The sequence below is a fragment of the Protobothrops mucrosquamatus genome, unplaced genomic scaffold (assembly GCF_001527695.2).
Source record: "Protobothrops mucrosquamatus isolate PMUCROS unplaced genomic scaffold, P.Mucros_1.0 scaffold1935, whole genome shotgun sequence".
NCBI classification, from domain to species: Eukaryota; Metazoa; Chordata; class Lepidosauria; order Squamata; family Viperidae; genus Protobothrops; species Protobothrops mucrosquamatus.
Genome location: NW_015388056.1, coordinates 100,614 through 116,596, shown reverse-complemented (window position 1 = coordinate 116,596; position 15,983 = coordinate 100,614). Strand labels below are relative to the sequence as shown.

At 39.9% G+C, this 15,983-nt stretch overlaps 1 protein-coding gene across 1 annotated transcript; it reads left to right on the top strand.

Annotated features, from left to right (window-relative positions):
* Positions 1 to 7,709: 7,709 nt before the first annotated feature.
* PYCR1 (pyrroline-5-carboxylate reductase 1) lies at positions 7,710 to 15,773 on the top strand. Its single transcript, XM_015823640.1, has 8 exons — positions 7,710 to 7,937; positions 8,118 to 8,218; positions 9,880 to 9,950; positions 12,371 to 12,550; positions 13,677 to 13,898; positions 14,656 to 14,748; positions 15,108 to 15,271; positions 15,367 to 15,773. The coding sequence occupies exons 2-8, from the start codon at positions 8,152 to 8,154 to the stop codon at positions 15,509 to 15,511; spliced, it is 942 nt and encodes a 313-aa protein (XP_015679126.1). The 5' UTR covers positions 7,710 to 7,937; positions 8,118 to 8,151; the 3' UTR covers positions 15,512 to 15,773.
* Positions 15,774 to 15,983: the final 210 nt, after the last annotated feature.

The window sequence follows — 15,983 nt, the reverse complement described above, 5'->3', positions numbered from 1 at the left end:
CATTTCAACTTCAACATTCCTCCAGACAAAGGTGAATTTCTCTATGCATGTGCTGGGTGGGGAGTATTGGGGTATTCTTGCTGGGAGCTGTTTGAAAAATATGTTGACACTGTAACTGACAACTGCAACAGAAAGGCTGCTGTGTTTTCAAAACAATTACTTCTAGACTTTCGTTCTCAATCTGCAGTCCTTCAAGAAGAATCTGAGGACACCTAAATGCCTGTGGGAACTATGGCTGCCTGCAAGACATGTCTGCCTTTTAGATCATAGTATACTGATTCAGGCAAATGATTGTTAGGTGTAGTACAAACATGAAGGGTGCTTTTCCGAACCTGGAGTTTTCTAAACGTACAGGTAATCCTCGACTTACGACCACAATTGAGTCCAAAATTTCCATTGCTAAGCAAGACAGTTGTTAAGTGAGTTTTGCCCCATTTTATGACCTTTTTTGCTACAGTTGTTAAGCGAATCACTGCAGTTGTTAATAACATGGTTGTTAAATGAATCTAGCTTCCTCATTGATTTTGTCTGTCAGAAGGTGGCAAAAATTGATCACAAGTTCCTGGAATACGGCAACCATCATTAATACATGTAAGTTGCCAAGCATCCAAATTTTAATTGCTGCAATGGCCATAAGTGTGAAAAATGGTCATAGTCATAGGACCTATGATCACCAAAGAAATGATTGTACATTGAGGACTACCTGTATTGCGACAATAACTCCCAGAGTTTCCAGATATAATGGGGGTCACTGAAGAACAAGTTGTGTGGCTTGACGTTTAAAAAGGACCTGTATAACTTCATAATGAATTCAGTGAAGTGCCTGTTGCCTGAAATATGCTTGTTCTTAGATTACAGCTAAGAAGTCATTTGCAAAAATAAACTTGATGCAAATAGCAACACAATAGTTGATATCCTACAGTGTGAATCAGTATTTAAATAAATTTATTTTAAAGAAATCAATGTGTTTGTCCCAATGGTTTATGTTAAATGTGTGTGAATGAACTATTTCAATCCAGAATAAAAATGGTTACCGGTAATTAGAAATATATATATATTACAAAATTTAAAGCACAAGAATTTAAACAATCAGAACTGAACTCTCATTGAATTGCTGTTTGTCATTTTGGGGCTTAACCTCAATATTGGACAATGCCAGTTTAATAGGGAAAATATTACTTTAATACTGGCATATTTAAGGATAAGGCTCTCTCATTCATGGATCAGAAACAATATGAAGGTAATAATACCAGCTGCAGATGAGTAAAGGCCCACAGAAAATATTAAGGTTCGAGCTGCTTTCTTTCAAAACTCTTGTTTTCAGTACAATAATGCCTTAGACTCAGATTATGAAGGGCCAGATCATGGCAAGTCATCTAAGTCCCACAACAAACAACTTTGAAAGGCAGAGCAAAGGCAATCTACTTGACTAGTTGAGTTACACCCACAGCTAGGTTACTTTGGAGTAGCTGCCGCAGTCTTACACTTTGTTGGAAACAGCTCTCCAATATCAGGCCTGTGTTCCTCTAGCCCTGCTTTGCTCTTGGAGTTTAGACTATCACTCAGAGCAATATGTGGAAGTCTCTTACATTTGTATCCTAGATTGGCAGACTACTTCTCTGGTACTGTCTCACACCATTCTTGAACTGTTGGCTGTCTACTACTACTATTATTCTGCTACTTATCTCTTGCTGCTATGATTATAGACTGAGGCCCTGGACTGTCAATTTTAATCTGTATTTGCAGACTACCAGTTCTGTGTCTTGCTACCAGGAGAGATCTCACCTTCCTCCTACTTATCCTGAAGTATGTGCACAACTGCTCAGCCAAGCATTCTCCCTGACATCTTAGTTACAATGACAATCCCATCATTAAATCGGTGTGATCATTTTAGTCTAAAATAGGACATCTCTTCTGATGAGATTCCTCCATCAATTTTGTACAATCATCTGATCCTCACAGAAGAGCTCAAGCAATCTCAGCAGTGGTTCCAATACTGGAAAAACTGAGCTTTATAATATCCACGAGCTTCCACAAAGCTGTGAGAAAAGAGTTTTGTTCCAACACGTGCATGAGCACTCATGGTGGTACTGGGAAACTGTTCTGGTTTTAGTTTTATACTGAAATTTTATTGGATGTTCAAGCTATACATTAGTAGTGGTTTTACTGGGGAATTTGGTTATATGGATTCTCTGTATTATATTTTGTAAGCCATCTTGAATCTGTGTGATGGGGCAGTATATATGTGAACGTAATAAACAAATACAGGTAGTTTGTGATTTACATCCATTTGTTTAGTGACCGTTCAAAGTTACAACGGCACTGAAAAGAGACCAACTTATGATCACTGCAGCATCCCCATGATCATGTGATCAAAATTCAGACGTTTGGCAACTGACTTATATTTAGAACGGTTGCAGTGTCTCGGGGTGCCCCATGTGATCACCTTTTGCCACCTTCTGACAAGCAAAGTCAATGGGGAAGCCAGAATCACTTAACAACCATGTTACTAACTTAACAACTACAGTGATTCACTTAACAACTGTGGCAAGAAAGGTCATAACATGGGGCAAAACTCGCTTAACTGTCTCACTTAGCAACAGAGATTTTGGGCTCAATTGTGGTCGTACATCAAGGACTACCTGTAAACAAAGATAAGTGAATGTAATGAATTTGTTTGCGTCTTATTTGAAATATGACTTTCCCTCTTAAAAATGGCAATTAAATAAAGAGCAACGCGATCACTTTCATTCATGTGGCCTGTATCAGGCATTCAGAATTTCAGCATCTGGTTAATGAATTGGCAGAGAAGATAAGTGCACATTGTGGCTGGCAGAGGTGCATTTGAACAAAGCTACATAATTTTGGAGAGAGTGATTAGTAGTCAATTGTTTTGGAGAAGCACAAGATGTGATGATATAATTTCTCAGTCAGATGTTATTTTAATTTGGTGGAATGAGGGGATTACTGCAATTATAGCTCTGATTCCAATTAAAAATATACAAATTGAAAGAAACATATTCTACAGAGAGAGAGAGAGAGAGACAGACAGACAGACAGACAGAGAGAGAGAGAGAGAGAGAGAGAGAGAGAGAGAGAGAGAGAGAGAGAGAGATTGAGAGAGAGATCTCCAAATCAAGAATTAACTGCCTCACACCTGCTATGGCTATGCTATTTAAATTGCCCTGTTGCCTTTAAAAGCATCACTGATAGTTTGAAGAATGCCATTGCATTCCTCAGAGTATAAATTCTAAAGCACCATCAGGATTCCAAGGCAAAAAGAGAACAGAGGAGCATTTGTGGAATGTTCTACAAGTCAGCTGGAAATGTCATCCTAAGCTTTAATTCAAACAATGACTTTAATTTATCTGCTATATTATACAAAGAATTAAATAGTCTTAATTCCTTTGAATCTGCCAAGTACTACTTTTCTTCCAAGATTTTATTGGATTCCTAAATTTGTTTGAGGTACACATCATTAAAAATTAATTTAACAAGACTAGTACTGTATTACTATATAGTAAAAGGATTTAGCTGGTCTTTCCCAACTATGAATCCACCAGATGTACTGAATTAAATTTCCCAAAATTATATTAGCAAGAAATGCAACAAATCTGGAATGAACCAAGAGAGCTTGATTTTACCATGAACATATTCAATAACATATATTTATGCTGATATTTATACACTTATACAGGCACAGTGACCTATACTGTATTATATAAGCTCTGAAAGTAATTTGCATGAAATTGACAATGGTTATATCATATTTGCAGATATCCACATAACCTCTGGATGACAGCAATGAGTTAAATATTTCTGTAGTTTATATATTGTAGCCACAGTATTAAGGGGAAAGGTTTTAACAAATTCTCTTTAAATATTTCTTATTTGAATACAGTTTAATATAAAGGTATTCATTCAATAAACCATTCATTTACTGACTATCTGAAGTTACAACAGTGAAAAAAGTGACTTATGACAGTTTTTCACACGACCATTGCAGCATCCCATGATCACGTGATCAACATTTGGGTGCTTGATAACTAGCATGAATTTATGACAGTTCCACTGTCCCAGGATCATGTGGTCTACCAATCACTTCCCTTAGTGTGGGCTGGGGAAAAGAGGAGAAGTTTTGATGGATGTGGGTTTAGTCATCTGTCAATACCTTTAAATAAAAGTATGTCTCAGCTCTACCCTTGTAAAAACAAATATGCTAACAGGCAGGCACAAGTCTAATTGGCAGTTATTATCTACAGTACTATTTTTTCTAGCAACAACAAGAAAACCAGGATCTCTGTATAGTAGCTTTCTTTCCATGGCAACATTTCTTTAGAGAATTTTAGGTTCATAATTTCTTTAATGGTGTTGCTGCGATTCTTCCTACATCATTCTACTGCAGCGGTTCTCAACATATGGGTCACGACCCCATTTGGGGTCGATCGACCATTTCACGGGGGTCGCCAAGCAAGGCTGTCCGCCATTTTTTTCCCCCTTTTCCAGCGGGTGCCTTACCTCCCTTGAGCTGGGCCAGCTGGTGGTCGGCCTGCTCCGTCTCTGCCGCTTGCCAGCTATGCCTCGGCCGGTGCAGGGGGCGGAACCACGCATGTGCGGCGCTTCTGGGCAGGGAAAGTCCTCGACTTACGACCGGTTGGGTAGTCCTCGACTTACGACCGGTTTAGTCCTCGACTTATGACCGGTTTAGTCCTCAACTTACGACCGGTTGGGGGTCGCGGCATTAAAAAGGTTGAGAACCACTGTTCTAGTGCCTATCATATTCTTACAGAAACAACTCAACAGGCCGTTGGCTTTGTTACTATGGATGCTCCATGAATACCACAATTAGCGTTCCAGAGACAAGCCAGGAGTGGTGAGAAAATGGGAAATCTGCAACCTTGGAGACCCTGCAGAAAAATTATCAGCAAACGGACAGATAATAGGAAGAAAAGAAGGGAAGAGTCTTGTTTCTTTTTGTCCTCACTGGTTTGAATCTGGCATGGCTTAGAGAAAGAGACTTCTGGCTGGTTGGCCCATTTGGAATTTTGAGGCTGTAAGCGCTAGAGATGCTATGGGTTGAGAGCTACTTATTTGCAACGTAGCTGCCATCTTATAAAGTCAGAAAACAAAAAAGTCAGGTGATATAAAAAGTTGTGTGAAGCACCAAAAAGTGGCAAATTGATGTCACTTTTTGGTGCTTCATACACACCACACATTGAAGACAAACATTAGTAATGTTAGTGAATTAGAATATAAAGCTGGCTACTTCCATATTAGCATTTTTTAATCATTCAATCTAGTACTTCTGAAAAATCCATACTGTACTATATGGAGGTTGCATCTTATATTAACTATGATCTTCTGGAACAGTGTTTCTCAACCTTGACAATTTTAAGGCATGTGGACTTCAACTCCCAGAATTCCACAGCCAGCATTGCTGGCTGTGGAATTCTGGGAGTTGAAGTCCACATGCCTTAAAATTGTCAAGGTTGAGAAACACTGTTCTGGAACATGGTACATAGAACATAGAATACAGCTGGAAAGGATCATGGAGGTCTTCTAGTCAAACCCCTGCTCAATATCTATATCATGCTTTTTAAAAAGCCATTTCTCTATTTGAAGCATTGATTTAGGACAGTGATGGCGAACCTTTTAGAGACCGAGTGCCCCAAAACTGGCCCCGCCCCACCCCCACTCTGCCCCCCACCCCCCACCCTGCCTGCCCACAGGACCACTCACTGCCTCCAGGGCCCGCCGCAGATCGCCCAGGCAGCCCAGCAGCGCTATGGCAGCCACACCCTCTGCCCGCGTCCTGCAGCATCAACTGCATGATGGGGTGTGAGGGCAGAGTCTTGTCTACGCTGCTTGGCTGCCATGTCCTTGGCTGTGCTGCTCCGTGTGGGCCACCCTTGGGGGCGACTCTCCTTCAGGGGGGCTGCTGGAGAAGAGGGGGTCGCGGGGGGAGGCAAAGCTGGGGCAACAGCACGCGTGCCCACAGAGAGGGCTCCGAGTGCTGCCTCTGGCACCCGTGCCATAGGTTCGCCACCACTGATTTAGGAAATGTATATTCATGATGCAACTGGGAATACAGGGGGATCCCCCTAACACTTTGTCCCGCCTGGAACTTAGGAAACCCTTTTAAAAAGTTAGCATTCCACAAAAAACATGAAAGAGACAAAAACAAAAACAAAATAAATAGCTTCATGGGAAACAATAAAAATAGAAAACAATAGTAATATCAGCAGACAAGATGAAGGAAAAAAGTAACTTTCTGTTATGCCTCAATATCAATATCTATCTATAAATCGATATATCGGTATCTATATCTATGTATCAGGGAGCAAAGAGAAAATATCTGCTGTGAATTCCAAGTAGGCGTCAGGAAGGGCATCTGGTCAGTAAACATTCAGCTCCATTTAGTTGCTCCGACCCCACCCTGAAGGGATTACAGGGTTGTAAAAAGAATATATATGTGTGGGATAATATTTCTAGGGCTGACTGACACCAAATATTTACAAAGCTGAATTAGTGGAGTTCCGTAGAGGTGTTGGAAACTGAAGATGAGTCTGTGAAAGTGGAGCTGACAACTGTAGCAAAGACCAAAAAAACTTATGAGTAAACTTCTTTGTACATTTATTTTTTTCTTAATTATATTTTTATTTGTTTAGCTAATTTATTGGCTACCTATTACCACAGAGTAATTCCTTTCTTCTTTCTTTTCTTCTTTCATTTTCTATCCTTTCTTTCAATTTTACAGTATTTTCTTCTGTTTGTGTTAGTTTTTACTACTGCAATTAAAATTCTTAATACAAATTATATTTAATAGAGAGATTGGGGAGGCTGGGAAGGGAGAATAGAAAATAGACCTAAATGATCAAGAGACTAAACAACTTGGCACAAGTGGCAAGAAACGGGTGAAGGAATATTTCAAATCATTCAGATAACTCTTCCGTAATGAATTCACTTTATATGACAGTTGGAAATTCCTCTTTCAGTTTTCAAGACGCATATACCCAAGATGAGTATTAAAGATACTTTACTGGAAATCCCACCCTCTCCCCAAAGTTGAATTAGCAGCATTGCCGTTAGAAAGTACTGCTGTTAGTCAGTGTTTCTCAACCTTGACAATTTTAAGGCATGTGGACTTCAACTCCCAGAATTCCACAGCCAGCAATGCTGGCTGTGGAATTCTGGGAGTTGAAGTCCACATGCCTTAAAATTGTCAAGGTTGAGAAACACTGTGTTAGATCAAGCGAGGTGATTTCCAAGCAAGTTTCTTTCCAAACGCTTTCAATCAAGTACCGCATTTAAAAGGTATCACCATATTTCTATCACCTGTCTTTTAAAACACTCTTTTTTCACCAAAGACTACAATTCCCAGGAGGCAGCGCAATCATGAACCCGTATTGTCTCGTACTAATGGAAACGCCCAGGATGCAGCAGCCATTACCGGCCAAAAACGAAGCCTGAGCATCGCTCGGAAAAAAAAATCAGTCCTTCGCCGCCTCCGCGGAAGACCGACTGATGCAACTGCAAACAAAGCTTGCTCCAATAGCTGGCGGGCGATGCGCTTGCTCAGCAGCTGATTGGAGGAGAGGGCGAGGAGGCCACGCCCTCTCGTTCGGATTGGCTGAGGAATGATCTTTTTCCTGCGCTTTGCCACGGCTTCTATTCAGCCCCTGCCCCCCGATTCTGAACGAGCCACGTGGGAGTATCAGGTTTGTTTGCTAGGGGGTAAATGGGCTCCATAGAGATCCATTGGGAGAACCTGAAGAGTATGGAAAGGATCGATCCGCGATGCAAAGGGAATGGAAGATCGCGTGTTCAAGGGACGGGGACGGTAGGATAGGCAGGAAGGAAAGCAGAGCAGCAGGTGGGAGGTGGAGCCGGCACCAAGAAGGGGAAAAGACTAAACGAGCTGTGATGTCAAGTTGAGGGTGAGTGTTAGCCAGGGATCCTGCAGTAGCCCTTCTAATCTTTTTTTGTCCCAGGTACTTGAATCTATCCATTCCCGAAATCCAGTGCAAAACCTGAAGTCGGTCCCTGTATTTTGCAAGAATTATATTACTATCACCGGCACATTTGGCTGATATTCTCATTTTTTTTATATATACCAGGGATCCATTAGGTCACTTCTAGAAACTTGTTACCATGAGTGTGGGATTCATCGGTGCTGGGCAGCTCGCCTTTTCCTTAGCGAGGGGCTTCACGGCAGCAGGTAGGCAAAGGCAAGAAATTGGAACTGATTTACAATAAACTCACTGGTACATCAGTGTTACGTTTATTTCTGCCGCTTTCTTACAAGTTTGCACAGTATGTTAGATGTCATGTGATTTGTTTGCTTTTAGTTTAGTATATTGTGCAGACCAGATCAATTGGGTTATTCGGTTAACCATATGTAATCAAGTAAAGTGCATGTAATAGCTTAAATGTGATATTTCTGAAACATTAGAAATGGTATTAAATTTTTACCTGGCACTTGTGATATTTATTTGTCTCTCAGATCTTTATTTTTTTCCTTGATTCAAGCATACTTTGAATGTGTGTAATAGTACTTATTGTAATGAAGACATAGTGCTACTTTTGTTGGGTTACAATAGCATTAAATACAAGTCTGAAGCTAATCCCCTTTTGGATTTTGGAATTCATGTTACTATATTACCACTCTGTCCAGATTAACTTGTTACAATATTTACTGCAGTAAAGCATTGTTGGGAAAAGGTTAATTAATCAGATACAAGCAGATATATATGTATGCTATATTTTTAGGAAAATCCGAGTTGCATTTAAATACTCATATAGCGACCAGACAGCTCCTTCTAATTTCTAGTTGTTGTTTTTTTACTTCTTACGAAATAGTATAATTACAGGCTAGAAGAGTGGTTTACTGGTCATGAAAAAAACTGCAAACATTGCAAAAGTTAGCACAGATCTTTCCATAGATTTTAAAAGGTTCTCAAGGGTGTAGTTTGACATGAACTTTGTCTGCTTATATATTGCCTTAGTTTTGAATGTTCCTTTACTTTAAAAAAATATCAATAAATTTCACTTAAAAACATGAAAATCTACAATTGGATAAGAGGTAGTAAAAATTATACTGACTGAAAAAACAGAATGGGTGTACTGAGAAGGGATGTGAAGATAGTGGCAAGAATAAAATGAAAACAGAGGAGGCAGTGAGAGCAGGTTATGCCTGGCTCCAACAAACTTGATTGTACAGTATAGCAGGGGACCCCCAACCCCCGATCTGTGGACTGGTACCGGGCCACGGCATGCCAGCAACCTGGCTGCACAAACAAGCAAAGCCTCAATTGGGGGGATGCAAGTAGCACACAAAACCAAGCCCCCTCCAGTCCGTGGAAGAACCTCTCTCCATGTAACTGGTCCCTGATGCCCAAAAGGTTGGGGACTTTTGCAGTATAGGGCTACCACAGCTGGGCAGCAAAAATTTAGTCGATCACTAGATGGCAGTAAAGAAATATTGAAAAAGATATTTTAGTGTCCTCTTAGTGGTCATCTAGATTTGTTTAGTCAGCTATTGTAAACCTAAAAGGAAAAGGGTTTCATGCAACTAGGGAGGGGAGATCCCTTTGAGTCAAGTGGCCAAGCAGGGGGGGGGGGAAACGATACTTTAAATAGAGGAGGGAACCCCTCACATGGCCTACATTGTTGCAATAACATGGAAGAAATGGCTGGGTGACCTTCCTCTTCCCTTTCTCTCAGCCTGGTGGGATTCTGCATCTGGACTCTCTCACCACTGGAGGAGCCCATCTAAGAGGGGCCGTGAAACACTGTGCCTCTGATAATAAGACCTGAATCAACACTTGAATAAGATGTAGGAAGCTATAGCAAAATAAAACGCAATATTTATTTTTCTAGGGATTTTGGCTGCCCACAAGATAACAGCAAGCTCACCAGACACTGATCTCCCAACAGTAACAGGCTTGAGGGTAGGTTATAGCATTTGAAATATTAAAATGCCTCTTTTCTGCTCTCAAAACTCTCATAAAATTCTTGGTAGCTGTATGTTTGTATACTGAACTCTTCATACATGAAATGCACACTGCTTTGATTGATCTTTGATGACTCCTGGCAGTGAATCCAAATCAGGTGTTTTTTTGTTTTTCTTGCTTGGCTTGAAAAGAATCTTGCTAGTTCATCTTGGAACAACCCATATCCTGATGCCAAGAACAAAACTGTGGCACCAGTCTGGCTTGTTCCAAGATGTATAAAGTAGAATTCCTAGTTTGTACATCATAGTCAACCACAGAGCATACAGTTTTTTTTAACTATGATTACTACCAGAGAAATCCAATGAATGAGATAGCAACAACAGGGAGCAGCGTACTTCTAGTGGTAAACCAGAATATTGGCTTTTAGTTCAAATAAGAACATGGGCATTTCATGCTTCATCCATGTACTGAGATAGTTTAGGCTTTTTTAGCTCTGATATTTTGTCTGTAGGAACTAAACTTCCAGTCAGAACCTTTTCTGTTACTAGAATTGGGATACATTTCTTTCATATAAAAAAGAAAAACTGAGAGAAAATAGTAGGACTGCATGTTACTCAGAAAAGGATAGCCAGGTGATCCTCAAGGTATAACAGGCAATTTAATGGATATTTGAAATTACAACAGACTACCCAAAATCACACATGACCCCATTTCAAAGTTACAATGGCTGCAGCAGGCCTGCAGTCCCTCCATCCCATCTGTTGAAACCATGCAGCACCTCCTCCTGATACAGCCATCATGCCCCATTCTTACTTTCTGAAGCTCTCTGGACCTCATGTTGTGGAAGGCAAGCAGGCCATGTGTCCCTGGGTCACACAGTAGTGACCCAAAGGCGGCTGCCATTTTGTCTTGCCCATTTCTGGGCAGGACAAAATGGCGGCCACCAAAGAAATTTCTTCATTTTGCTGCCTTAGAGAGGTCTGCAGCACAGTGCTACAGAGACTTCTGAACTTTGCAGAAAGCTTCTGCAGCACTGCAGAGCTTGGTAAGGTAGGAAAATGAAGCAATTTGCCCCCCCCCGACATGTGGCTGCGACCCAAATGCAGCAACCTGAATGCGGCCGCCATTTTGTGGATGGGACAAAATGGCGGCCACGTTTGGAAATGCCATGTGGCCACGCGAAAAAGGAGGTCATATCAGCAGTCTGGAAGGCCTCACAGCTCTTCAAAAGGTAAGTGAGAAGAAGGGTATTTGGCCTGGTGGGGTGGAAATCAGATCTAAGGCCTGGGAGGACCTGGTGGGAGTGGGAAAAGGCATATGAGAACCCAAGGCACAGAAAGTGGAGCATGGAGCGTCAATGGTGGGGGAGGCCCTGGAAGGGCCAGGGCAAGCAGGCCTGGGCCTGTATGAGACCTCCAAGAGCCTCCCCTATCCATGAGGCACCCCACATTCCACTTAGCAACCTGCATGTTCTTTTTATGTTTCACATGGGACAGGAATGGGATGGGGGGGGGTTTGTTAGCTGACACCTTTCACCTGACAAGTGCCATGAAATATGACCATAATGGGCAGACTCGTTTACAGTCATTTCTTGAGGTCTGCCTATACTTTGATAATTCTTTTTTCATTTGAAAAATAACTTTAGGATGAGATATGTTAGTGTGAAAATACTGTTAGAAGGAAGATATAATCCTTTTTTATTTATTTCAAGGGCATGTCTTCTATTGCAAATACATATTTTAAAATGTATGGAGAAGATTTGATACATCCAATCACCGCCTTGTTTCTGTCAGTTATTATTATTTATGGTGGCATTGCTAAGGCATTACAAGTGACATTTGTGTCCATAACACTCTGTTTAATCCTTAGTTTCTATCTTTAGGAGCATCATATTCTTAGAATCTAGTTGAAACCATACCCGTTTTTAAACTGCAGAATGTCTGAATTGGTTTTAATTATAAAATATATTTATAAAATTTTCATAAATAAATACTAGAGTCATCATAGCATATAGTAAAACAGCATTGCCATAAGTATTAAAATTGAATATATATCTAGATACTGAACAAATTCAAACAGGATATATGATTCTTCCCAAGAAGTTCTTTTCTATCTCAGTTTGTCTGCAAGCTGGTGCAGTTATTTCCATCCAAAAACTTCACCCCAACCCCAGTAGTCAAAACAGCTGAATCTCTACTTTTGCCTCATTTTTTTGCCCAGTTAAAATCAAGATACTGTATGAAATTTATTTTGGCTTTAATCCATCACATTTATTTTGCCTTTGTAGTTCTAGAAAAATAAATACCGGTATGTGCCCAACCTTGCCTGGTTCCTTATTTAATCTAATTGTTCTTGTTATAAACTCAGCACAAAGAAAGAAATGCTTCAACAATTGCTATGCAACTTCTTAATTCCAGAAAATGGGTGTAAATTTCACCTTAAGCAACAAGGAGACGGTTAAAAACAGTGATGTCCTGTTTCTGGCAGTAAAACCACCCATAATTCCCTTTATCTTGGATGAAATTGGCTCAGACATAGAAGATCGACATATTGTAGTCTCATGTGCTGCTGGTGTTACTATCAACTCAATTGAAAAGGTGAGAATCAGCACTCATCTGTATTAAGTTTCTTGGGCATAGATTTGTGTAAGGGAAGGGCAGCTAACAGATATTTCTGAAAAACAAACTAATAATGGGGGTGGTGACAGTGCAACAAATATAATTGCTTTGCTTATATAGAAAGAAGAGGAAACACTGTTGTATCTCCGGTTAGTGACCTAGTAAATATCTTTGTAAGTAAGCTGATTATATTCTGAATGAATTGGAATTAATAAATTATGTTTATCCTGAATAAAATACCATAAATTGTTCTAAATTAGCATAAATTATCATGAATTAATATTATAAATTATGAATATTACCCTAGATAAACTATCATAGGTTATGAGTATTACCCAGATCAACTATCATGAATTAGTAAGTCATAAATTGATAAATTATCTTGGAGAAATTATTATAAATTATGATTATTCTGGATAAATTACCATAGATTAACATACCATAAATCATTACCTTATATTATCATAAACCATAATTATTATCCCAGATACATTATCAAATTATTGCACTGGATAAATTATCATAAATTATGATTCTTAACCTGGATAAATTAGCATGAATTACTAAATTAGTATGAGTTAATAAATTATGGTTAATGATCTGAATAAATTTGCATAACTTGTTCTACATTAGTATATAATTAGTAAATTATTATTCTGATTAAATTATCATAATATGCCTAATTATCATAAATTGTGATAAATTATAATATGCCACCCTATAGACATTCGTTATATTGCAGATGGAGCTATTGGGCATATGTCACTAATGTATAATTTATTCTACTTGGCATTTCCAAATGTGTTGGGATTACAACTCCTAGAATGACCAGTCCCTCAGTTAGGAAAATGGCAGGCTTCCACAGTGGAAAAAATAAGACCTAATGCCTCTTTTGGAGGCAAAAAAATATAAGATCGGGTCTTATTTTCGTGGAAGCACGGTATGAAGAGACACTCTATGGGTACCAAATGAACATGCACTGATTCTTTCCTATCTGTCTGTAACCTGACAGGGTTGGATTTTCTGGAGCACCTGTCAGATCTAATTTTTTTTTAAAGTTCTGAATTAAGTATCCTCAATTATTTCTCTTATTTTGTGTCTCAAGAAACTTTCTACCTTCTACCCCACCCCAAAAGTGATCAGGTGCATGACCAATACACCAGTCATTGTGCGGGAAGGGGCCACCGTTTATGCCACAGGCTCGCATGCAGAAGTGGAAGATGGGAAGCTCTTAGAACAGCTGATGGCAAGTGTGGGCTTCTGCACTGAAGTGGAAGAAGATTTGATAGATGCTGTGACGGGACTCAGTGGCAGTGGACCTGCTTATGTACGTATATTTCCTTTATTCTTCAAAAAGGATATAAAAGATTTGGGTGGGGGTGGGGATAGGGCCAAGTGTTTGATTTCCTAGATATCATTAGAGCCTGACCACCTTAGAATATGTGGTCTATTCCAATCTGTCCTAGGCCACCCACAAGGATCCACTGATAAAATTCTGGAATACAGGTAGTCTTCAACTTACAACGGTTTGTTTGGCAACTGTTTGAAGTTACAACGGCCCTGAAAAAAGTGACTTACGACCATTTTTTACACTTACGACCATTGCAGCATCACCATGGTCACATGATCCAAATCAGATGCTTGACAACTGACTCACGTTTGTGATGGTTGCAGTGTGCTCAGGTCATATGACCCCTTTTGTGACCTGACAAGCAAATTCAAAAGGGGAGCCATATTCACTTAATAACCATGTGACTACCTTAACCACTGCAGTGATTCATTTAACAACTGTCGCGAGAAAGGCCACAAAATGGGGCAAAATTCAACAACTGTCTCACTTAACAACTTAAATGTTGGGCTCAATTGTGGTTGTAAGTTGAGGACTACCTGTACAGCGGTTGCCTCAGACTGTGCTGATTGCAAGTTCTTGACTTTGTAGCTGCAGCACGGTTAGAGGGCACTGAATTGAGGAACTCTGATTTAAATAATCAGAAAAATACATTGCATTGTTATGTTGCACAGGTGATCCAGAGGAATAATTATATGGTCAAATTTTTATTTCTTTTTAACTATTGATTTCCTAGGCATTCACAGCCCTGGATGCCCTGGCAGATGGAGGGGTGAAGATGGGCCTTCCTCGTAGACTAGCTGTCCGATTGGGAGCTCAAGCCTTGTTGGTCAGTATCTTAGCTTGTAATCATCAGAATGGTCATTATGACTACTCTGCTTCCTGATATTTGATAGGAAAAAAGTCAAATTATTTTTTTTAAAAGCTGGTGTTTGAAATTCGAAGAAGCGCCCTGTACCACCCAGCAATTAAAGTACAAAGAAACAGACAAACTACTGGATCATTCAGTCATGTGTGAGACAGATTAAATTTTTTTCTAATTCAGTGGTAAATTTGCAGTGTTAAGGAAAAAAACTCTATCTGCCCTGATTTTCATGTTCTCCCTCAAAGATCCAGCTAAATGTAGGTTAAAGTAACATATTGCTGCTATCCTCTAAGTTGCCTTTGTCTTGTCTATCCAATACCCAGGGAGCTGCCAAAATGCTGTTGGATTCTGAGCAGCATCCTGGACAGCTTAAGGACAATGTTTGCTCACCAGGAGGTGCTACCATCTATGCTCTCCACTTTCTAGAGAGTGGTGGTTTCCGCTCACTGCTCATCAATGCTGTGGAGGCATCCTGCATCAGGACACGGTATGCTTGCACACAGCAAAAAGAAATGCCCTCATCCACTCACCCCTCTTGAGCTACGTTCTCTGATTTGATAATCCATTCTCTGTCTTCAACAGGGAACTACAGTGCTTAGCTGACCAAGAGAAAGTTTCCCCAGCTGCCATTAAGAAAACCTTAATGGATAAAGTGAAATTAGAGTCTTCCTCTACCAACAAGGTCAGCCTATTCAACAAGAAGAATCCTGGCAACAAGAAGTACTAAAGAAACGCAGGCCTTCGCCTGGGCCTGTTTTCTTTTTCTTTGAACACAAATTATTTTAAAGTGGGATGTATAGGAGGAGATGTATTCTGGATTCAAGATGTTGAGAGAAAGGCATTTAAATTTCCAGAAGTAATTATTAAGGTATAGTTGATAGGGCAATGTTTTGGGGGGCTGAAAGGAAAGTAGTTTTTTTCAGCCATTTCTCTTAGGGAGGAAACTACAGCAGTCTTCATTTGAACTTGACAGATGATTTGTTTATGTTTTTCAGTCCTAATTTTCCTCCAAAGTTCTTCTTTCCTAGTTAATCTCACAACAGTTTTGCCCAACAGGTGATCCAGAGAAATAATTACAAAGTCAAACAGAAAGCTATCTCCAAGTATTTCCAAGTCTTGTTCACGTGCTTTCATTCATTTGTTCCTTATTTCATTCCTCTCTCTCTCTTTCACATACACAAACATACACATATACAGGG

Bases quoted from the DNA above. Each gene is read 5' to 3' on its own strand.
- PYCR1 (XM_015823640.1), top strand. From the start codon at position 8,152: ATGAGTGTGGGATTCATCGGTGCTGGGCAGCTCGCCTTTTCCTTAGCG. The intron at 8,219-9,879 runs GTAGGCAAAGGC...TTATTTTTCTAG, and splicing joins GAGGGGCTTCACGGCAGCAG to GGATTTTGGCTGCCCACAAG. The intron at 15,272-15,366 runs GTATGCTTGCAC...TGTCTTCAACAG, and splicing joins GCATCCTGCATCAGGACACG to GGAACTACAGTGCTTAGCTG.